General features: G+C 44.1%; 1 protein-coding gene across 2 annotated transcripts in view; it reads left to right on the plus strand.

The window, feature by feature from the left end:
- Positions 1-25190, plus strand: part of CLNK (cytokine dependent hematopoietic cell linker) — a 248402-nt gene that overhangs the window by 140664 nt on the left and 82548 nt on the right. For both annotated transcript variants that reach the window (XM_008017899.3, XM_008017900.3), the window contains exons 4-5: positions 11977-12005; positions 24715-24752. In XM_008017899.3, the coding sequence (XP_008016090.1) occupies positions 11977-12005; positions 24715-24752 (67 nt within the window). The remainder of the gene's footprint in view (positions 1-11976; positions 12006-24714; positions 24753-25190) is intronic.

Genomic DNA, 25190 nt, shown 5'->3' on the forward strand with positions numbered 1-25190 from the left:
CATGCTGAAGATATATTAAAAAGAGCAACAGATGATGTTTTTGCAACCTGTTCTAAACTATTTATAAACCTAAATTTAAAAAAATCTATAGACATACAAATCTCTATACCACTGCATATTTTATAATGAATGCATTATGTGAATATAAACTACTATTTGAGATATATAAATCAACTAAAAATGTCTGAAAACTACAAATTTGTATCTACCATCTTCCTTGGTAAAAATTATAATTATCAATATTTGATGAGAAGGTAAGGAAGAAGCTACTTCAGGGCAGCATTGCAGTGTAGAATGAGTCCATTGGATCGGGATTTCAATCTCAGCTGACCTACTTATTAGCTGTGTGGCCCCGGACAAGCCCCTTTTTCCATTCCAACACCTCCTGTGTTTTAGAAGTGATATCTGAAGCCAAGCGTGGTGGCTCATGCCTGTAATCCCAGCACTCTGGGAGGCCGAGGCAGGCAGATCACCTGAGATTGGGAGTTCGAGACCACTGACCAATATGAAGAAACCCCGTCTCTACTAAAAATACAAAATTAGCTGGGCATGGTGGTGCATGCCTGTAATCTGAGCTACTTGGGAGGCTGAGGCAGGAGAATCACTTGAACCCGGTAGGCGGAGGTTGCGATGAGTCAAGATCAAGCCATTGCACTCCAGCCTGGGCAACATGAGTAAAACTCCATCTCAAAAAGAAAAAAAAAAAAAGAAATGGTATTTGAAAAAGTAGACTCTGTTGTTCATTATTGAATCTCTTGAGCCTTCCTGTGTCCACAGAATAAATGGATGACCTCTGAGGTGTGCTGGGAATAGAGTAGGTTCTCATTAAATAACATGGGCTAATAGTCACTGAATGGTCACTGTGTGCTAGGTGCTGTTCTAAGAGCTAATAGGTAACCCTTCCTGGATCCCAATAATTACACTCTTATTAGTCTCCTTTTTACAGGAAAGAAGAATACAGCCCAGAGAGGGTGAATAACTTCCCTCAAGGCTCAGTGGCTAGTTGTGATATGGTAAATGGCAGCCGTGATTATTACTAATATCAACAACCCTGGTGCTCCCCATCACTGCCCTCATGCTAGGTTGAGTGTGGGAGTTAACTCTCCTGCAGGCCCCCACAGCCCAACCACCCCAAGCTCAAAAGTGCCTTGATCTCCTGGTAATAAACAAAGCAAAACACCAAGTTGAGTGCTGGACCCCACTTGGATGATACGGCCTGGGAGGATCTCCAAGAAAAATACAGATCACATCCCCATTCATTATCCATAATCTGTCTGCAATATTGAAATGAAAGTGTTTTATAACATCTCACTAAATCCCCAATACCCACTTTTATTTTGTGCTGTTTCCTCATGTCCATAGTGAAAGAAAAACACCAACTGATGTTTGTCAATTAAATCCAAACTCCACTCAATAACTGAGCACCCGACGTGCGCCAGAACCTTGGCATCCAATGTGCACCATAATGCTCTGAAGTAGGCATTCATAACCCCATTTACGATAGGGAAAAATACTCTGAGGGAGGTTATATGTTTTTGTCACAGTCCCAGTGGAAAGGGGTACCCGTTGGATTTGAATTCAGAGTCTAGCTTCAAGTCAAGTGGCATTTCCGGGGTTTTTTTGGTTTGGTTTGGTTTGGTTTGGTTTGGTTTGGTTTGGTTTGGTTTTGAGCTAGTTTTGCTCTTGTTGCCCAGGCTGGAGTGCAATGGCACGATCTCAGCTCACCACAACTTCTACCTCCCAGGTTCAAACGATTCTCCTGCCTCAGCCCCCCAAGTAGCTGGGATTACAGGCATGTGCCACCACGTCTGGCTAATTTTGTATTTTTAGTAGAGATGGGTTTCTCCAAGTTGATCAGGCTAGTCTCGAACTCCCAACCTCAGGTGATCCACCTGCCATGGCCTCCCAAAATGCTGGGATTACAGGTGTGGGCCACCCACCGTGCTCAGTTCTGGGTTCTTTTTTTTTTTTTTTTTTTTTTGAGACGGAGTCTCGCTCTGTCACCCAGGCTGGAGTGCAGTGGCCAGATCTCAGCTCACTGCAAGCTCCGCCTCCCGGGTTTACGCCATTCTCCTACCTCAGCCTCTCAAGTAGCTAGGACTACAGACGCCCACCACCTTGCCCGGCTAGGCTAGTTTTTTTGTATTTTTTTTAGTAGAGACCGGGTTTCACCGTGTTAGCCAGGATGGACTCGATCTCCTGACCTCGTGATCCACCCGTCTCGGCCTCCCAAAGTGCTGGGATTACAGGTTTAAGCCACTGCGCCCGGCCCAGCTCTGGGTTCTAAGTGATCAAAACTTTCTTATGTATATATATATGTATATGTATATTCTTATTTATATGTATATGTCAGCATATACATATGAATGTAGATTTCTATTCTGATGAGTCACTAATCTGCTCCTGTCAAGTCTCCCCACCATGAGGAAGGGGCATGTGCCCAGCCCTTCTGGAAAGCAGAGCCACATCTACATCAGGAAGGCCTGGTAGCTGCGGTTCCTAGAGCATGGGCCTGGGACCAGCAGCTTCAGCATCATCTGGGAACTTAGCAATGCTGATTCACAGACTCTGGCCTACTGCACCAGAAGGGCAAGTGTTGGAGCCCAGGCACCCGTGTTGAAATAAGTCTTCCCTGGGGGTGTCAATGTTTGCTCAAGTTAGAGAACCTCGGATGGAAGCATGGTTACCAGGAGTATAAGCTTCCAAGTGGAGTGAGAGGCCCCTGGGCTTGAGTTCCACTCTGCCCCTACTCGCCGAGTGATAGTGAGTGGGGTGGAGGGAGGAAGATGGGAGGCAGAGGGTGAGGGGAGATTGGAAAAATGGTGGATGCAGGAGCTGTTTCCCCACTGGGGAAATGTCTGACCCCTTCCATTAACCTCCTTAAGTTCTCTTTGTTGGGCACTGGAAAAATCAAAGATGAACGAGACATAGTCCCTGACACCAGCATGCTCAGTATCTAGTGGGAAGCAGAAGAATGGGTGTGGAACTATAAACTACATACATAACAGATCATAAGCCCATGCCATGCACCATGGCAGACACAGAGGCAGGCCCTAGGGAACAGGAGGTACACAGGATCAACCAGGGAGCTAAAGGGCTTGCCAAGTCCTCTCTCTAGTGAGCAGCGGCACCAAGGTTCTAATCCATGTCTTCACTTTCCAAGCACTAGTCTCCTTTCCTACCTTTACTCTTGGCACTGCTGCTAGGACAGTGTCACCACACTATCCACATTCAGACCCTTCCCATTCGTCACCTCATCGGCTATGAAGTTCTTCCTTTCTGCTACTAGCACCTGCAGCAATAGTTAGATCCAGGGGGGCAAAGTGCAGGCAGCCGTAATTTCTCAGGGCCCATGAGGCCCAATCGTCATCCTTTGGAGACTGGAGTCCTCTTTTTGTTTTTCTGGGTTTTTTGTTGTGTTTTCTTTTGTTTTTTGAGACTGAGTCTCATACTATCACCCAGGCTGGAGTGCAGTGGCGCTATCTCAGCTCGCTGCAACCTCTGCCTCCCAGGTTCAAGTGATTCTTGTACCTCGGCCTCCTGAGTACTGGGATTATAGGCGCCCGCCACCATGCCCAGTAAGTTTTGTATTTTTGGTAGAGACGGGGTTTCACCATATTAGCCAGGCTGATCTCGCACTCCTGGCCTCAAGTGATCCACCCACCTCAGCCTCCCAAAGAGCTGGGATTACAGGCGTGAGCCACCGTGCCCCGCCTGGAGTCCTCTTCTATTCGGTGAACTAGGAGGCCCTCTACTGGGCCCCTTCAGCCAGGCAAGCCCAGGAGCCTGCTGGTCACAACCGCTGCCCGCTCTCCTGGCTGCTCTGGTCTGCCCCGCCTGCCCTGAGCCTCTGGAGCACTGAGAGAGCCATAAGGGTCAGATTTCTCACTGTGGCCCACCTCAACATGCAGAAGGCAGAGTGCCGCCCTGAAAGGTCTCACAAGCAGAGAGCTCTGGGACAGGTCCTAGGTTCTTTCACAGAGGATGCAGAGAAGAAAATGTGGTGCTCCACTGGCTTTCTGGGAGTTGTCCCCAAAGGGCTCCTACAGAGTACAGGCTCAGGCTGGGCGCTATGGCTCACATCTGTAATCCCAACACTTTGGGAGACTGAGATGGGCGGACCATTTGAGGTCAGGAGTTCCAGACCAGCCTGGCCAATATGGCGAAACCTGATCTCTACTAAAAATACAAAAATTAGCCAGGCATGGTAGTGGGTGCATGTAATCCAAGCTACCAGGGAGGCTGAGGCAGGAGAATCCCTTGAACTCGGGAGGCAGGGGTTACAGTGAGCTGAGATCGCGTCACTGCACTCCAACCTGGGTGATAGAGTGAGACTCCACCTCAAAAGAAACTAACAAACAAATAAATAAATAAATAAACAACAGAGTAGATGCTCGAGAAACATTGGCTGATGGGGGAGGAGGAAGAAGGGAGAATCAAGGCAGAACCCTAGGGTCTTACGTTATGGATAACCCTAGGACGCTGTTGATCTGTAGTATACCGAGAGCCTCCTATGATGCCTGGCACTTACTAGATACTTAAACAGACGTGAAAAAGAAACTTTAATAGGGAAAGAAGGATAGAGAAAGGAGGAAGAAGACAGAGACCAAGTGGGGAAGTGGGGGAGGCTCAGAGAGTGGATGAAGGGATTTCAGGAGCTGCTCTGCCCACTAGAGGAATGTCTGAGCTAAAACAGGTCTGGCAAATCATCCTGCTACTCTATTTGTCTGCTACACAACCCATCAGAATGTCAAATATTTTTGTTTTCATTTTTTAATATGCGTTGGGAGCATTATAACTTATAGGCACAGGACTATAGCTTATATAGACATGTTTTCTGCCCTCAAAGAACTTAAAGTAAAATTGAGGAAAGGAAAAAAACACAAGTAAAGTTTTACAATATGAGATTTAAATAATAAACTAATAATTGTCATCTTCTAGATTTACTAAATGCATGATTCGAGCAAGAAGTGCCACAGTGACTCAGAGGAGGGAGGAGACCGGACAGGCCCCGGCAGGGCAGGTTCTGTGGAGGTGGGAGCCTCACTCAGCCAGGAGGGTCTTGGGGGTATGAGTTTGATGAGAGTTCTGAGTGGCACCAAACACTTCCAGTGTTTTCCCCAGGTCCCCTTAAGGGAATTGCATGCCCCAAATGTTTCTTATAAAAATAAAATAGGTAAGAGGAGAATTCTTGAAACCAATCGGGAATGCCTTCTAGAAAGAATGAACCCGTGGATTCACTTATTTAAAATGAGCCTTGGCCTGATTCCATCTCGGGGTGAATTTCATCTGGATTGAGAGGGGCTCTCCAATCTCTAATCTTGAAAATGTACAAGCGATTCCAGGGGAATTTAAGTGGCACTTGTGCACACACATGGAATAGGTTCCTACTATATGCTAGGCACTCCATTTGGCCTTGTCGGGATAGGACAGGTCAGCGTGTAGACCCAGACATGATCTGCAGTGTATCTTTGGCCCATCTCGCTTTGGGAGCCCTCTTTTCTATGCTTCCCTCTGTATGTGCCTGTGGCATTCATTCACTTACGCATTCACTCACTCTTACCCAGTCAGCACCATGTTGGTGTGCACATGCCCCAGGCACTGTATTAGGCACAAGGCCTCCCTTTTAGAAGCTAGAGGTTCAGGGTAGGCAGTCTGAGAATTCCAGTTGCATTCTGTTCTAGTTATGTCAGTGTGAGTTCCATTACATAGGTACCAGGAATGTGCCCAGGTAAGGAGAAGAGGGCATCGGTGGCCACATGGGAAACAAGAAAAACAGTCTGTCCAGGCCATCACTACCTATTCCCTGAAATATTATAGAGTCCACTCCTTCTCTCTCAAATCAGTGCTGTGTGTTCCTATGTTAACTCTGTGAGACACAGTTCTAAGCATCCTTTACTCTTGCAAACCTCCACACGACCTCTAGGATGACACAGGCTTTGCTCATTCATCCCTCCAGATTCCCTACTCTCTGAGCACACTGCATTTCCAAACCATAGTCCCCACAGCTCCATGATGCAAACGCTCCACCTTTGAGTGGTGGAGACAAAGGAAGGAGAGATGTATCATCAGACAGGCTCGGTGGGACTCCCAAGGGGGCTAACTATCAGCTAATCTATCTGCAAAATTAAAGGGTTCATTTATGGTGTTGAATGTCCCTTTTGGCACTAGTGACATTTTACAATGGCCCTAAAATTGAGATAAAGATGCTTTCTACCAAGAACTGCTAAGGGGTTTGAGTGAAATCATCTTTCTACAGTGCCCAGTTCCAGATGCAGTGCAGACATTCAACTAGAGGGAAGAAGGTGATGAATACAGAAACTTTCCATCCTTCCTTGTTTTTATCTAGATTATATTTAAAATGAGTAACTCTTAGAAGTACAAATTGTCTTTCAAAAATTAGAGAGTCTTATTCTAGAGTCGCTTTCTAATTTCAGGCGACGAACTTAAAATGAGATGTGGAGCTGAACCAGTTAATTTCAGAGGTTTGGCAGAGAGAGAGAAGGCTGGCAGTGTGAAATCACCCTTATCATTTCCCAAGGGTTTTGTGGCTGAATTCTGGACTAGTAGTCGGTGCCTGGGAAGACCCAAAGGACTGCATACCACACTCAAGGAGGCAAAGAAAGATTCATCTCCATGCCAGGAGCTTGACCCTGGAGACAGAACCAAATCCCTCTCCATGGGACTGGAATAACACACCATCCAAACTGTGTTCCCATGGATAAGCAGAAGGCAAGCACACCCTGCCTACTTCATCACAGCCAGTTCTGCTGGCCAGCAGGAGAGAAAAAAGTGGAAGAGGAGAAGGAGTTTACTTTAGTAGCCTTTAAAAATTAAAAATTATGAGAAGTATTAAATTATTTAAAAGTATTACAAATTAAAAATAATCCAGAATTAAAAATCTGTATTTGTAATGAGCTTTAAATATTAAAAAACACAGGCCTCGAAAGGTCAGCCTTGTTCATTTCCTGGGCCACACACTTTCTTGTGACAGTGTTGACACCTGCTTATGCACACCAAAAATAGAGAGGAAGGAAAAATTGCTTTCTTTAGGCCCAGCTGTGGAGGGGAACAGAGATAGGGAAGGCAGAAGGGTGGATGCCAACTTATAACACCATCCAGCTGTGGCCCTCTTGCACGTGGCCGTGTTATGGATGCTGTTGACAAAAGGCAGCCGGGGTGCATCCTTGTAATTCCCTGGCAAAAGGCAGCTTGCTAACACATGGGCCTTGCCTGAGCACAGATAGAGTACATCAAATCTCCATGAAGTTTGCTAGCAGTTCCTTTCATTAATCACCCTGGGCTGTCAAGTTGCAGAGTGTTAACACAGGAGTCCTTTCAGATAGCTCATCTGTTGCTTGTGTCAAGACAATGTCCACAATCCATCTAGACAAAACTATGGTGTTTGAGCCACTTCCCCTGATCCCCTCCCTCCCAGACCCTAGGCGGCTGGTCCCAGCCTTCCTCTTTTCCCTTCCCACTTTGTTTCTGCAGCTCTCTGGCTCACAGCAGCAGGCTCAGCTGGAATAACACCACCATTCCCTGTTTGGCTGATGCTTCCTCTGCTAATTCACTTGGCTTGCACTGACGCACGGAGAGCCCCAGGGTGCATAATCCCGGAGGATGTGACATATGAATGAGCACCATTACACTGGAGCCCCACTGAGAGGCAGAGTGGATCAGATAAGCCACTTTCAGACAGCTTTGACAATTGGGAGGAAGCTCCCAGACAAGAGAACTCTGCAGTGTACGTTGCTGCTATAGGCTTGTAAATAAGAGGGGATTTGGAGGGAGTCGGACAAATCCCAGCCCTGCCGATTGCTTGTGCCACTTCAGGCAAGTTGCTGAACTCGTCAAAGTTTTAGTTGCAATCTGCAAAGTGGAGCTGGAAATGCCTAACAGCCTAAGTCTATGCCTTAAACTTACCCATCACCTCCAAAAGTTTCCTCCCACCCTCTTTACTTATTATTATGATTAAGTGTGTGTATGTCAAGAACAATTAATATAAGATTTACTCCCTTAGCAAAAATGCAATTATGTGATATAGTACCGTTAGGCGTAGGCACTATGCTGTCCAGTATATCTTGAGGACTTATTTATCTTGTCTAACCAAAGCTTTGTACTCTTTGACTAATATCTCCTCATTTTCTCCTCCGCCCAGCCCTTGGCAACCACCTTTCCACTCTGCCTCTATGAATTTGACTATTTTAGATGTATCATAAAAGCAGTATCATGTAACACTTGTCCATTCACAATTATATACTTATATCCAAACTCATCAAGTCATCTAGTTGTACACATTAACTATGTGCAGCTTTTTGTATGTTAAAAAAATAAATAGGAACATTCTAAAAATTGTGAAAATGAATGTAAATGGGTTGAACAGACCATAAAAAAAAAATGCCTACTAGCCAGAGTTGAACCTATCTCAGTGCCCAAACAGGTGCTTACCAATACGGGTTATTTTATTTTCTGTTTGGTGCCACTCTTTTTAGATGTCAGAAGGCTTCAGTTCTGCCTCCAAGCGTCTGAGACTAGGAACAATCCGGTAGCCACTCTAGACCCCAGTTCTCCCATTTAAAAAGCTAACGAACTGGACGGCATTATCTCCAACATGCTTTTTAGCGCCAGTTTGTCTTTGATTCTAAAAATCCAAGTAAGGCCAGGGTTGGAAGATAACAAGAACCCTAATTTAGAAGTCAAAATTCCTTCTGGAATCTTAGGAACTGTTTGCCTTTTATTAGAAATTCCCGAGCTCCAGCCGCCTGTGCTGGAGGCTGTGCCTCCGATCAACGGGACGGCTTGCCACGCTTACATTAAGCTCACTGTACACAGTCACAAAAACATATCATTTCCATTTCCCGTGTCATGAGTTGCAAGTCCTGGGAGCCTTTTGAGGCCTTAATTAAAGACCGAGATACCAGAGAAGAGGCCATATGTTTAAAGTGTCAAGAGAAAGCACTCAGGCCCCCGATAAATGATTTGCTCCTCACTGGCTGATTTACTGTTCATTTCTGCAGAACCTCCGGCAGCTTGAAAGGGCGCCAACTGTTAACCACAAGGGTTCTGAGGTCGCAGCTGCACGGTGCCTCCTAAGCAGGACTTGCCGTTTCCTATAGGCCTGGGGTGAGGGAAACAGTAGGGACCGGGGAGGCGGATAGGCTGGTGCCAAATCCCTCAGTCTTAGAGGCTCTGTGGATTGGGCAAGTTGTAGAGCCCTCTGAATACCCCATTTCCTATTCTGTAAATTTGAAGCGATAAGAGCGAGCCCGCGGGTCATTTCGTTTTGGGGTTTAAAATGTTGAACAGAAGGTAGTAAGGTACGCTGAAGTCAGACTCAACTCACAGACCGTGGTCTCCTGGTTACAAACGTCTCACTGCTTCACTATTCTGTGCCCAACGTCCCAGACACCGAAGAGACCTCATAAATATTTACACCTGGCGTGTGTTGCGATGTTCAATTAATTGCTCCTGTGACGCACTTTGAGCGCCTTGGAGGAAAGGTGTAATGCAAAGGCCTGGGATTATTAAAGGCGCAAACAAGTCAGCTCACGGAAGCAGCGTCCTCAGGAGCCTTCCACTGCCTCGGGGCTTTTCAAAAAAGCCCAAAACCTAGGGGAAAAGTGTTTCCAAAAGGATCCCATCCAATGGTTGGATTGTGGCTGCGCAAAGACCTTGTCAGAAAATGTGGCCAGGCGCAGTGGCTCACACCTGTAATCCCAGCACTTTGGGAGGCCGAGGCGGGCAGATCACCTGAGGTCAGGAGTTCGAGACCAGCCAGGCCAACCTGGTGAAACCCTGTCTCTACTAAAAATACAAAAAATTAGCCCAGTGTGGGAGGTGGAGGTTGCAGTGAGCCAAGATTATGTCATTGCACTCCAGCCTGGGCAACAGAGCAGCACTCTGTCTCAAAAAACAAACAAAAAAAAACAAAACAACAACAACAACAACAACAAAAAACAGAAAAAAAAAAGGCAAAGACATGTACATATAACTTACCAAAAAAGACACATAAATGGCCCAAAACCTTTTGGGAAAAAAGAAATTCAATCTCACTAGTCATCAAGGAAATGAAATGGGTAAAATGAGGAATCAAGTGCCATGTAGCAAAGTGGTTATAAGGTATGGATTTAATGGTGGTGAGACACAGTGAGACGAGCTCTTCACATTCCATGCATAACAATATAAATTATTATTAATTGGTGCAGCTCATCCAGAAAGCTTCTGAGTAATATGCAACAAGGGGCTGAGAGTGTTCACGTTATTTGACCCCTTCATTGTGCTTGATAACATCTCTCTATAGAAAGATCCAAGCCGGGCATGGTGGCTCAAGCCTGTAATCCCAGCACTGTGGGAGGTCGAGGTGGGTGGATCACGAGGTCAAGAGATCGAGACCATCCTGGCCAACATTGTGAAACCCTGTCTCTACTAAAAATACAAAAATTAGCCTGGCCTGGTAGCACACACCTGTAGTCCCAGCTACTCAGGAGGCTGAGGCAGGAGAATTGCTTGAACCCGGGAGGTGAGATCGTGCCACTGCACTCCAGTCTGGCAACAGAGACTATGTCTCAAAAAAAAAAAAAAAAGATTCAGAGATGAGGTTTAAATGCTAAATACACATGGCAACATGATTTTACAAAGTTAGAACTAGCAAGAACCTAAATGCCCCTTAAAAATATCATGTAGATCAGGGGTCCCCAACCCCTGGGTCACAAACCAGTACTGGTCTGTGGTGTGTTAGGACCTGGGTCGCACCGTAGTGGGTGGGCAGTGGACAAGCGAGCATTATCGCCTGAGCTCTGCTTCCCATCAGATCAGCACCGGCATTACATTCTCATGGGAGCGCAAACCCTCCCATGAACTGCGCCTGGGAGGGATCTAGGTTCATGCTCCTTGTGAGAATCCTACTAATACATGATGATCTGAGGTAGAACAATTTCTTCCCTTCATCCTGAAACCATCCCCAACCCCCGTCTATGGAAATACCATCTTCCAGGAAACTGGTCCCTGATGCCAAAATGGTTGAGAACCACTGAGGTAGATAATCAACACCTTGTTTTTAAATAACATTTGAAGATATAGAATATATTTGTAACATCAAAATCCTACACGTTCTTTTATATTATTATTTTTTCAAGAGGTCTTGCTATGTTGCCCAGGTTGGATGTGAACTCCTGGGCTCAAGTGATCCTCCCACCCCAGCCTCCTGAGGAGCTGGGACTGCAGGTGTGTGCCACCATGCTGGGCTCTTTTATATTGATACGGATAAAAGAAAAACTTCAGCCGAATGAAATTTAAAGGAGCTTAATTGACCAACGAATGGTTTGAGAATCGGGTGGCCTTCCCAGCCAGAGGAGGCTCAGAGTCTCCAGGGCAGCCATGTGGCCGAAGAAGGTTTATGGACAGAAAAGGGAAAGTGATGTATAGAAAACGGAAGTGAGGTACAGAAACAGCCAGATTAGTTACAGCTTGGCATTTCCCTGATTTGAACACAGTTCCAACAGTTGGCTACATTTGACTGGCTAAAACTCAGTGATTGCCGCAACGATAGGCTATTGTCTGTTTACACCTCCACTTTTTACAGTTCATAATGTATAGAGAAATCTTTAGGCAGAACTTAAAATATGTAAGGAGGCAACTTTGGGCTAAGCTTGATTTGACAATACCTATATGTGTTTAAATGCATGCATACATCTTCAGGTATGTATATAGCTATGTACATGAGAATAACCAAAATATAACCCATAGTGTCCATTTTTATTTTCTTCTACATGTTGTTTTCTAGAAAATAGAAATATGTACAATATTTCTGTGTATAATAGAATAATATGTGACTTCAGGTCTATAATAGTACATACGTAAAGCAGCTTCAGAGGCTGACTTGTACAATGATGTTTGATGACTGCCTGTTCGTACGCAGGGGATCGGTGGAAGTGCAGCAATGGACGCTTAACTTGGTTCTCTTTTCTTCCCTAGGTCATGGCCTCACTGCAATAGTGCAACAGGTGAGTCGGGGCTCTCTATCACCTAAGTGAAGGGAATGTCAGCATGAGTCTGTTGGGCTGTTATTCCCATTCTTTTTTGTTTTTATTTCAATAAAACTATGGCCTATTCAAAGTGACATTAGCCACTGCCATTCCTTCCAGTTGCCCCAGTGTACAGTCTGATCTGTGACTCTCACAAGCTTTGGAAACTGGCTGGATGGATGGGAATCCTGGCTCTCTACTTAGCTGTGCAGCTTTGCATGGAGCACAGATCTTTCTGAGCCTGAGTTCCTTCATCTGTGCAATGGGTATAAGTCTAGCTCAGTGCCAGTCTTATGGCAACTCGCTAATATTCATTCAACTAAATTCTATATAATTAGTTACCCCAAAACATGGATGGAAAGAATGAATGGTTCAAAAGCCATCTTTGATACTTCTCCTGTATCTCTCTTCATAGCCTCTTTTCTGGTACTAGGCACTTAACAGGAGCCCATTAAAGCTTAAGTAAAAGTATGCACTATTCATCGGGGAAGGTTATTATTTCAGGGAAAGTTCCACAGAACTTCCCTAGAAAGCTGGTGTCTAGATAGAATGACTGGAACGAGGCAGAAAAACGGAGACGTTGTCCAGAGGAAGCACGCAAAGAAGTGATGGAGTCCTAAGGAGTTATGTACTCGGCAAAGGCATTTGAAAGTTTCATCATACAGCATGTTGGAGTGCATAACCAGCCCTCAGCGTGTCCCACCCAGCAGCCAGGAGAACTGGGCAAAAAGCAAAAGTGAAATCGGGAAGTATGAGTTCACATAGGCAGAGAGCACCCAGCCTTAATCCCTCTACAGAAAATGTTTTCATTCAACTTCCCGGTCAGGCCTCACCAAAGTTGTGTTCTCTCAAGGTAGATAATACCAAATTGTGTTGGGGTCTTTAGTATCAAAGGCACCTCTCACCCCTCCCATCCTGCACTGGCATCCTGGAGGGTACAGAATATTGTAATGGGGTGGTATACCTGGGAATAAAGTGGCTTGTCTGATGTGCTTGGCAACTGGTGAATCATAAAGCACACAGGTAAAATAGAGCAGCCAGCTCCACCTACTTGTACCCTCTTCCTCCCATCTTGCTCCCCACCTTGGTTAAGACAGACAGAAATGGACAGACGGGCACTCCATTTCTTAACAACAATCTAGAGACACCAGCAGGAAAAACAAAACAAATCGAAACCCCACAAAAGTCCATTGAGATAAAGTGGCCCAGGCCTGCTCATACACACTCGAACCTACACCTTACCAGAAACACTTAGCAGCAAATCATGACATTCCCAGTCTGTTCAAAATAATAGCCCAGACCAGGCGCAGTGGCTCACGCCTGTCATTCCAGCACTTTGGGAGGCCAAGGCAGGCGGATCACAAGGTCAGGAGTTCAAGACCAGCCTGGCCAATATGGTGAAACCCCATCTCTACTAAAAATACAAAAATTAGCTGAGCGTGATGGCGGGCACCTGTAGTACCAGCTACTCGGCAGGCTGAGGCAGAAGAATCGCTTGAACCCCAGAGGTGGAGGTTGCAGTGAGCCGAGATTGCCCCACTGCACACCAGCCTGGTTGCTCTGGGTGACAGAGCAAGACTCCGTCTCAAAAACAAAAGAAAAGAAATAACAGCCCAGCAGACCTATGCATACTTATGAATCGGCCTAGGCATACTTATGAACCACAACAAATGTCTACTAAAGCACAGCAGACCTTATCTAATTAAGATACGCACGACGATTTACAAAACAGACTGTGTGCCACGGTGGTTTGATAACATTCCCAGATACTTCAAGTTGTTTCTGATTTTTGACGATGGGATCATTTGAAAGCAGGAGAGGGCGTTCATGTGAGAAAATACTAGGGAGTCATTAAAATGACGATGTTGAAGCATATTCATTGTCATGGATGTGTTGGTAGCATGTGATTTTGTGAAAAAGCAGGGAAAAATAGTATACACAGAGTGATTGTATATTTATAAACTATAAATCGATGATGAGTGGTGTGTGTGATTATGTGTGTGTCTGTGTGTGTGTGTGAGTGACTTGACTATAATCAAGTATTTGTATACTTGTATGATTTGTCTTGCTATGGTAACATTATAGTAATTTTTATTCCTTTCTTTTTTGCGTATAATTTTCTACAGTAGCACATGTTTTTGTATGCTAAAAACAATCTATCAGAAAATATTCTTTAGGAAACTATTCCAAGCCTGGAGAAGACAGACACATATTCAAACTGGGACAGTCTGTCAAGGTCAATACCTTCTCAGAGGCTGATACACAGAGAACAGTGCAATGTTTTCCCTAAAATAAACTCCTGAGTTTTTCTCCTTCCCCTAAATGAAGAATGTAACTGGAAAAGATGGCCCTGTTTAGAAAGTGGATCCTCTGTCTTAAGGCTCCACATATAATAAAAACATTGATGAAGATAGATATTGGCTGATTTGATTTAAAAGACAAGAAATTTCATTTTGTCTAGGAAAATCTTACTTTTAAGTCTTTCTAAGGAAAGCAGTCTTCAAGGTTGATTTTTCCTACTTGTAAAAGAAAAATTAATAAGCATTTTAGGACACGAGGGAAGACAGGCAGGTATAGAATATGTGAGCATCTAATGCCCCCTGCTGGCTATTTCCAGATGCTGCGATGCCTGTATGTATTTAGCGGAGGCTGGCGTCCTCCTGGTTCTCTCCACAGGGTGTTGGGAATAATCGTGAACAGAAACAAATTTAAAAAATTGACAGTTGAATCTCTGGGACAAGCCAGGATTTCAAATCATCTCAAGATTGGTAAACCCAAGGATTAACATTGTCTTCAAAATTCAATTACAACAGTTAAAAATCACAACAGTTAAAAGTGAATATTTTCAAGCCCACGTTGGGGTTTAGCTCTTTGGCAGGCATATAGTAAAGCCAGGAAATCCCTACCTTTAACAAGATGATTCCAATTCAAGTAGTTCTGGGCCATTCTTCTTTAGAATTGCTGGCCGAGGGTTAAAAAGAGAGAGAGAGAGAAGAAGACTATCCAGACTGTTCCCACCAAGACGCTGTCCTCAATTCTCTAGATAACAAATGTCTCCATATTTCCTTTGAATTTCTAAGGGCACTCAAGGAATGGGACAGGAGGCAGCAGCTGCCTTCCCTATCACCATTCACCCACTCGTCCATCCATTCATTCAACCAATTTGTGATACGTTCATATCTCTGCTTTGGGCACAGATTTTAAAAAAAGAAAGAAAGAAAAAGAAAACAAAACTTAAAGGTCCTGGGGACTCAGGTAGTCTGAGATTGTATTACTGTATTTTGCATATGAGGAAATTAAGAACTAGAGAACAGAAGTAAATTTCCAAGGGCCACCTAGTGAGAACATTATGCCTGTTCTTCAAACCCCCATTAAATGTTTCCTGTGTAGCTATTTCTGTGAGTTTGGACTATTTGTGGCTTCGAATTATTAGCTCATAATCTTCAGATCAAAGAACTGTTGTTCAGTGAATAAACTGAAATGCCCAGAGAGCTAGATGACTGTGTCTGTCTCTCTCTCTCCTCTCTCTTTGTTTGTGTATGTGTGTGTGTATGTGTGTATACATACATACACACACACATATATCTATATACACACATACACATATATCTATATACACACACACACATATATCTATATACACACATACACATATATCTATATACACACACACACATATATCTATATACACACATACACATATATCTATATACACACACACACATATATCTATATACACACACACACATATATCTATATACACACACACATATATCTATATACACACACACACATATATCTATACACACACACACACATATATCTATATACACACACACACACATATCTATATACACACATACACATATATCTATATACACACACACACATATATCTATATACACACACACACATATATCTATATACACACACACATATATCTATATACACACACACACATATATCTATATACACACATACACAGCCATGTGTCACATACTAATGGGGACGTATTCTGAAAAATACATCATTAGGTGATTTCAACATTGTGTGCACATCATAGAATGCACTTACACAAACCTGAATTGTGTAGCCTACTACATACCTAGGCCATATAGCATGGTCTGTCGCACGTAAGTTACAAACAAAACATCCTGTACAGGATGTTACTGTTACTGTGCTGAATATTGCAGGCAGTTATAACACAATGGTAAGAATTTGTGTATCTAGACATAGAAAAAGTACAGTAGAAATACAACATAAAAGATCAAAGGGGTACACCTGTGTAGGACACTTACCATAAAGGGAGCTTGCAAGACTGGAAATTTCTCTGGATGAGTTCATGAACGAGTGGTGAGTGAATGAGAAGGCCTAGATCATCACTGTAAACCCATGTCGACATTAGAATCTCTATGCTTAGGCTATTTGATTAAACTTTGTATTTTCTTCAATAATAAATTAACCTTAGGTTACCATAACTTTTACAGTTTTAAATGTTTAAAGTTTTGTGACTTTTTGGCTCTTTCCTGGTAAGACTTAACTTAAGCACAAAGGCATTCTACCATTTTACAAAAATACTTTCCTTCTTCATGTCCTTATTTCAGAATGTTTTTTTCTATTTTTAATTTTTTTAATTTTTTTTTTATTTTTTAAGTGTTTTTGCCAAAAACTAAGAGACAGATGCACACATTAGCCTAGGCCTGCACACCGTCAGGATCATCAATATCACTGCCTTCCGCCTCTACATCTTGTCCCACTGGAAGATCTTCAGGGGCGATGGCACACATAGAGCTGTCATCTCCTAGGATAACAATGACTTCTGGAATCCCTCCCAAAGGGCCTGCCTGAGGCTGTTTTACAGTTAACTTTTTCTAATAAGTGGAAGGATGCTTTAAAATAACAAAAAAAAGTATGACATAGTAAACAAACCAGTGTTTAGTTATTTTATCATTATGAAGTATTACATACTGTACATAATTGTATGTGCTAGACCTTCATATGACTGGCAGCAGAGTGGGCTTGTTTACACCAAGGTCACCACCACAAGTACATGAGTCATGCATTGTGCTATGACGTTATAATGGCTACAACATCATTAGGTAATGATACGGATCTGATGAGTGGAGGAAACCAGGGTCCTTAGTCTTGTGCCAAACTGGATAAAACGACATGGACACATGTGGAGTGGTCTTAAGGAGTGGAGAATTTAATAGGCAAGAAAGAAGGAAGAAGAAAACAGGTTCCCCATACAGAGACAGAGGGAGGGGGGATTTGAACAAAGAGAAAACCCCTGTGTAGCAGAAAAGTATTTGCTTATATGAGGAGGCTGGAGGGGATGGTGCCTGATTTGCATAGGGTTTAGGGGATTGGTTTGACCAGGCATGTCATTCATGTAGCCCGTGAAAAAACTGGCCCTCCTAGCCTTTTAATATGCAAATGCAAGGCACCATGATGTTCTACACATGTGGGGATATGTGGGGGTGGCCACGTTGCCAGGGACATGTGGGGACAAGGGCAAGAAGAGGGCAGGAATCACCAAGTTTGGGTGGACCTAATTTCTAATGGCTAGCCTTTGCATATCAAAATTTGCTAGCTGGTTCTAAGAGCCCGGGCTTTCCTGCTAGACAAGAAGTATTTCTGGAGCTGCTTTAAAAGAAACAAAAACTTTCCAAGGACCCCTTTTCCTCTCTATTTGCCTAAAATAATTTATTAATAACTCCCATAACAGTAATAGGAATTTTTCTGCTCCATTATAATCTTATGAGACCACGGTCATATATGTGATTCATCATTGACCAAAACATGGTTATATGGCACATAAATGTATATACATATATATTTTTTTCTATATCTATCTCTCTCTCTCTCATTCCCCCTCTTCCTTCGTCTTTTCTTCTTCTTCCCAATTATAAGCCATATAGTCAAAACTCACTGACTGTCATAATCCTTTACTCAGAGATGGTAAAATATAAGATTTAAAGAGTTCTACTTTGGCCTTCGTCTGGTCACCCAGATGACAGTGGCCACTGAATCCCTGTGCCTCACAGCTGAAGGGGACCCCAGCTTGAAGAACCCTGGTGAAGCATCAGCAGGTGGATATCAACAGAGTTGAACGCTGAAAAAGTCGCACATGTTGCTTAAAAATGAGCACTAAAAAATGAACAAGTTCTCAATATAGATCTGAAAGCAGTGCTAACGACCTGGGCTGAGTGAGAAGGATTTGGTCATGACGTTCAACTTGAAAAGACAAACACACAACACAGCATCTTGTTACTGGGCGCTGAGCCAAGAAGTTATCCTCTGGGAATTCCGAGTTGATTTCCCACCTAAATTCTATGGACCAAAACTTCTCAACAGCCGTTTGGGGGTAGGTGCTATTACTCCCACTCTACAAGTTAACCCTAGTTAACTGGGGCTTATAAGCAATTGGGTTTGCCTGAGGTCACATGGCTCCAGAGTGACAGGGCCAGGATTTAAGCCTAAAACTTCTCCACTCAGCTCCCATGAAATACATGTTGCCTTCCTCATGCCTTTGATCAGCTGCTGTGCTGTGTTCCTGCCAAACACTAACCTCCATAAGGAGATAAAACATCAAAGGCTGCAAGGCACTTAAAAAAATTCATGGGGCTTAAACACGAGAGATGTTTATTTATTTATTTATTTTTTCTTATGTAAGTCAAGTCCCAAGGTAAGCAGTCCAAGGCTCTTTGGCAGCTCTGCTCCTGGAAGTCCTCAGAGACCCTGTTCTTCCTGCCTTCTTGCTCCCTCCCTTGTATTGGCCTTAATCTTACAGCCTAAAATAATGATGTCTGTACTCCAGGCCACAGGATGGAGAAAGAAGAGAAAAGGGAGAAATAAAAAGTGCATAACAACTTCAGGAAGTATCCTGGAAATTGTGACTTGATTTTCCACCTAGATTCAATTGACCAAAGCTTGGACTCATGGCCATGCATAGCTACAAGGAAGACATGTAGCTCCAGGTGACCACAAGCCCAGCTAAACAGCAAAGGGTTCTGGTACCTGAGAAGACAGAGAAAATAGATATGGGGAGACACACGACTGTCTCTCCCACAGAGTAGTTAGTAACAGGTAGCTGGGACTCATGGACCCCTCAATTTTCAACACATATTCTTAAGTCCAGCTGGCAACCTGCAGATTTGGAGCCAACCCTGATCTTTGCCACACCTCTCCTCCCCTTCCCCACTCCCCTGAGTCTTCTTTTGAAACTGAAAAGAAACCAGAAGCTGATTTTGCTTGGGGAACCTGTCTGGCTTGAGAATGTCCAAGCAACCTGCTAACTGACTTGCTTTCTAGGGAAATAGAAAGTGCTAAACCTCTGCAGGCTTCCTATTTTTATTTCTCTTCTCATGCAAGATAAGCATATTCTCGTCATGGGACCCACCGGGAATTCTTCCAGTTCAGGATTTCCTTTGAATGTGAATATCCCATGGCAACAGCACTGGAAGGTCCACCGGCTACCCAGTCCCTGCAAAGCCACTAAATGGGGGCATAGATGAAGGCACCGGCCCTGCACCTCCAGAGACTTAAGCTCCCAGAAGTGTTTCCAAATGAAAATAATCTGAGAGTCTCTATTTACCTAATGGCCTATCTTCCTTTGGAAGGGAACTGGAGCTTCTAGGTTAGTGGTTCTAAAACTTCAGGGTGAATAAATGTCACCAGAGGAGCTGGAGGAAAAAAAAAAAAAAAACAGACTGATTCAACTGGTTTGCTCTGGGACTCAGGTTTTGCCTTATTTCCTTTTCTCAGCTCCCAAGGTGAGTCTGATGCAAATGGTCAGGGGACCTCAGATGGATGGGTATTGGCCAAGCACCTCTGTCATCCTTGGCTGGGCCTCTGCAGACACAAGAAGAGTTGTTCAAGGGACAGCCATAGGGCTGGAGTAACTGCCTTCTGGCTATCAGGAGGCTCTCCTGGGCTTTACACTGCATATATCTATCTTCACTTCCCTCTTAAAAACAACTTTCAAAGGGACATTGTTTCTTGCAAAAAGATGTTTCCTTGAGGGAAACACAGAAGTCAGCTGTTCTCTGGAGCTGTCTGGTGTCTGTGGGTGATGAATGACTCCACACATCCACGCAACACAACCATAACTCTCCCAGGATGCAGATGTGAAATCTACTGAGCAACTCCCTTTCTCTTTTTAGAAAATGGTCCCAGGAAGCCAATCTTTCTTTCAGGTCCAGGAAGATGCGAATGCCTGGAAGGGTTTGGGTGAGCCACTTTGGTGGGGATCTGGGTCCATGAGGGGAAGTGTAAAGCTCTGTTCGCTCAGTGCGGGAGGAGGAAGGTTCTGTCGCTGCTTCCCGGTTCTGACATGTTCCTGCTGTACTGCATTCTGTATTTGACAACTGACTGTTTATTGATTGTGCATTCACCGTATGCCCATCTCTGCTACACGTGGGTTGCAGGAGCCATCAGGAGCCTGTAGTCTTGCCACTGCCTGGGGGGAGGCAGGTACCATAGTCTGTAACTAGATTATTTATTGGTTAGCTTTGTTCCTAGACGCTATGGAAAAACTTTAAACAAAAAAAAAAAAAGTATTAATCAGGGAGGACTACCATCTACAATGAATAAACTACAAATGTTAGTGGAATATAAAAAAGGTTTATTTCTTCCTCACATCACAATCCAATGTGGATCAAAGGAAGGCTTTTTCCAAACAGTCATTGTGATTCACTTCCCTTTTACCCAACAGCTTCCATCATCCCCATGGGCTTTGGGGTCTCTGCCCAGCCATGAGGCAAGATCAAGAGCATAGAAGGTCAAGTAGGACAACCTAGATTCCATCACAGCCAACACCCCAGGGGTGGGAGATCCATGCCACGCCCACTCACCTGCCCAGGGCAGGGGAAGGAGAGAGATGTACACCAGCCAAGCACCACAGGAAAAGGAGACAGACCTGGTGCACACATGTGTGCAGCATTCTCACTGCCATACCAGGTGCCAGGGGTGGTGAGGTACAGGGCTGGAGAGGTGCTCTTTAATTTTGGCCTGACATCGGCGGTCAGGGAAGCCCCCTCCAGGGGAAATGACATTTCAGATACAGTTGGATAGTGGACAAAGATCCAGGCATGGGCAGATCCAAGAAAAGAGGGCTATAGACAGAGGGATGGTATGTGCAAGCTCCTGAAGTAGCGTGAGCTGGGTGTGCTGGGAGACTCAAGGAGAAGCTGGCTGAAGCAGCTGAAGTCAGAGGTGAGAAAGAGGTAAAGGAAGAGTTTCATGATTCTTATTGCAGAATGGTGAGACAAGCTTTATTCCAGATGATGGACATAGGTACGGGATTACTGTAATGAGTGTTTGCAGTATGAAAGAGACTGGGCTCAACTCAGAATACAATAAAGACAAGTGGAAATTTATAGGAGAGGTGTAGCAGGACAAGTCGCAGACAAAACCCCTCAGACACGAAGTTAAAGAAGGAAGGGCTTTATTTGGCTGGGAGCTTTGGCAAGACTCACGTCTCCAACAACCGAGCTCCCCGAGTGAGCAATTCCTGTCCCTTTTAAGGGCTTACAACTCTAAGGGGGTCCACGTGAGAGGGTCACGATCAATTGAGCAAGCAGGGGGTACATGACTGGGGGCTGCATGCACTGGTAATCAGAACCGAACAGAACAGGACCCCATTTTCACAATGCTTTTCCATACACTGTCTGGAATCTATAGATAGCATAACCGGTTAGGTCGGGGGTCCATCTTTAACCAGGCCCAGGGTGTGGCACTGGGTTGTCTGCCTGTGGATTTCGTTTCTGTCTTTTATTTTTTACTTCTTTCTTTGGGGGCAGAAATTGAGCATAAGACAATATGAGGGGTGGTCTCCTCCCTTAAAGGGAGCAGCGTGAAGGTCTGGGAAAGGAAAATTACAAAATGGAAACCTCAGGGGTAAGGGAAAGGGCAGGGGCAGAGGTGGTTTCTGGCTAAACTGACCTGAAAAGATTCTTGCTGAAGGCAGGCCAGGGTGATCAGACATCACCAGAGGACGGTGGCAGAGGAGGGCCCTGATTGGATGAGATATGGAGGCTGATCAGGCATGGAGAATAGGAGATTCTGGCTAAACTGACTTAGCAGGAGTCTTGCAAAAATTGGACAATGCAGAAATGAATGTGGAATCTCACAAGGTGGGCCTCGCAGAGAAAAGAGTTCAGGATAGCCTGACTACAGTTTGGTCCAGGAAAGAAGAGGCTGGAAAGGGATAAGGTCAGAGAACAGGATGGGGCAGGTTGTGCTGAGCTCTGGGGGGCCACACAGGGCACCTGGTCTGTATGACATGGGCAACGAGTGACATGAACTGATGCACCGTGTTAGGATCATGCTTTAAAATTGCATTTTCAAAACTCTGCACTGATGACACAGATAGGTACTCTGGGAGATTGAAAGATAAAAGACAATTCCTTCCCTAAAGAACATACAACAAAAAAGTAATCAGATCCTGCCTATTCGTATTTAAATGTCATGGTGAGTGAGACAGAAAACACGTACATTAACAATTCAGTGAGATTGATGTGGCCTGGAGTAGTCAGAGAGAAAAGCAGGGAAATTGGATCTGAAAGGACGATGAGCATTTGGGAAGCAAAAGGGAGGTGAGAGGGAGAAGGGGCTCCAGGCAGGGTCTGCACCAGCAGATACAGAAGGAGCATGAAGCGTATTCGGGGAATCTGGGAGAGTCTCAGGCTGGAACGCTCGCCTCCAGTGAGACAGGAAACCCCGCAGCTCCCCAAGAAGATGTCAGTATCATGACTGCACTCCTTGAGGCCAATTTCCTAAAATGAAATTATATCGAACCCTGAATTAGACAGTGGAGTTGTTTTCCTCGATCACGAGGGCCAGAGCAGATCCCCAATAATTCTGAGCTCATTTGCTCCTTCCGGGCCAGCTGGTCTTTAATGGGTGACCTTATTAATTTAACTCGATTCATGAGAGAGTACAAATTGCTGCTCTAAAGGGCTGGAAAACGTGTTGGTTTCTCTGCCAGGGATCTCAGTGGGGATGTAATTGTGCTGGGTCAGGAAGGTGTCAGTGCCCCAGAGCTGCTATCCAGCCACAAGGATGGGCTGGGACCGGGGACAGGTGCCGGCTGGATTCTGTTCCTCCCAGCTCATTATTTCAAGGAGATAAGCTCTGTCTCATTAACACTTCCCATATGCACTGGTCCTAGGCAAATTCCAGAGAACTGTGTTGCCACTGAGCCAAATTTGCATTAATTTGTACATCACACCTTACAAAAGAGTTGGGCATGCTGATACAATTAACAACTCTTTATTTCATATTTTGGTAAGATAAGGGAATTCAGAGTGAAAGAACTAATGTTTAAGAAAATAAAAGGCCAGGCACCGTGGCTCATGCCTGTAATCCCAGCACTTTGTGAGGCCAAGGCAGGTGGATCATTTGAGGTCAGGAGTTCGAGAGTAGCCTGGTCAACATAGTGAAACCCCATTTCTACTAAAAATACAAAAATTAGCCAGGCGTGGTAGTGTGCTCTTGTAATCCCAGCTACTTGGGAGGCTGAGGCACAAGAATCGCTTGAACCCGAGACGCGGAGGTTGCAGTGAGCTGAGATTGCACCACTGCACTCCAGCCTGGGTGACAGAGCGAGACTCTGTCTCAAAGAACAAAACAAAAAAAAACAAAACAAAAAAACAGGAAAATATTAAAGCCAAAACAAGATGTAGAAATGCTTATCATATCATGGTCCTCTATAATACTTAGATGAAATTCAGAAATTTATCCTGAATTTCTCGGCAGCCAAAGGAAGAAGGGAAATATCCTTAAATCAAAGCAAACCAGTCACTAAAAAGCATGCAGCTTCTGCTCCTAAGACCTGAAAGAAACTTCTCACATAAGTGCTAATAAAAAGAATTTGATTTGAAAAAAGAAATTTAAAATAAAATTGTTTCTAATGCTTCCCGATGCAGGCTAATAGCAAGAAACTACAATACGATTTAGGAAAATAAAGTTTATCAAGAATGAAAAAATCTGCAGTGGTTTTGCATAATCTGAGGGTAAATTTTTAAACATAGAATACTGAGTGGGCTGAATGACCCCAGGCAATCTTTCATAAAACAAGCCCAAATAAGAGTGTTGAGTGCTGAGAAAAGACAACTGCTGTGTTTTCATTCAGCAAACACCTGGTCCATAACTCAGTTGTTCAATATGGGGTCTTATGCCTGGCGCTAGAAATAGATGAATGAATAGCTATGACTTCTGTCCTCAAAACACTTATAGTCTATTCAGGAGACAGATGTATGGACAGATTATTGCAATTGCAACATGCTGTGCCTTGTCGGGGAAGAGAAGGGAAAAATAAACCTCATCATTAGCTAAGCTGCTGCTGACTCATGACTTCAGGAGCAATTGCTATGAGAGGTCTTCTAACATTATTTTTCTCTTGCAATGGGAATTTTGACCTGCTACAGTAGAGGTTTCTTACCTCCAAGTCACTGATTGATTTGAATTGTATTCTCTTTTCTCCTTTTACTTTGTCCCTGTTTTGCAAGAGCAACAGGTAAAATGGGAAATAAAGAAAAATGCACTTTAGTTTTGAAAAATCATAATCAAGGCAAGTTAATTAAAACTGACAAAAGATTTCTGGAGAAAAACAAGGGCCCAGTCTTTTTGATATTTGGAGCTACCATGATGATTAAAATAACGCTCGGTCTGTTTGTGTTGGCAGGCCAGTACCAGAGGATTAACAAGCCTCTCCTAGACTGGGTAAGTCAGTTGCTTCCCTTATCTATTTTATGTCTTTAATATTTGCAAAGTAGGTGAATTTTATTCAAGATACTTGGTAAAATTTTTAAAAATCAACAGCAACAGGATGAGTGCAGTAGTTCACACTGTAATCCCAGCACTTTGGGAGGTCAAGGCGAGCAGATCTCCTGAGGTCAAGAGTTTGAGACCAACCTGGCTAACATGGGGAAACCCCGATTCTACTAAAAATACAAAAAATTAGCTGGGCATGGTGGTGCGAGCCTATAATCCCAGCTACTCGGGAGGTGGAGGCAGGAGAATTGCTTGAACCCAGAAGGCAGAGGTTGCAGTTAGCTGAGGTGATGCCATTGCACTTCAGCCTGAGCAACAGGAGTAAAACTTCATCTCAGAAAAAAACAATCAACAGCAACAACAACAACAACAAATGCTTTTGTAAGT

This window comes from Chlorocebus sabaeus, chromosome 27, assembly GCF_047675955.1.
Source record: "Chlorocebus sabaeus isolate Y175 chromosome 27, mChlSab1.0.hap1, whole genome shotgun sequence".
Lineage (NCBI taxonomy): Eukaryota > Metazoa > Chordata > Mammalia > Primates > Cercopithecidae > Chlorocebus > Chlorocebus sabaeus.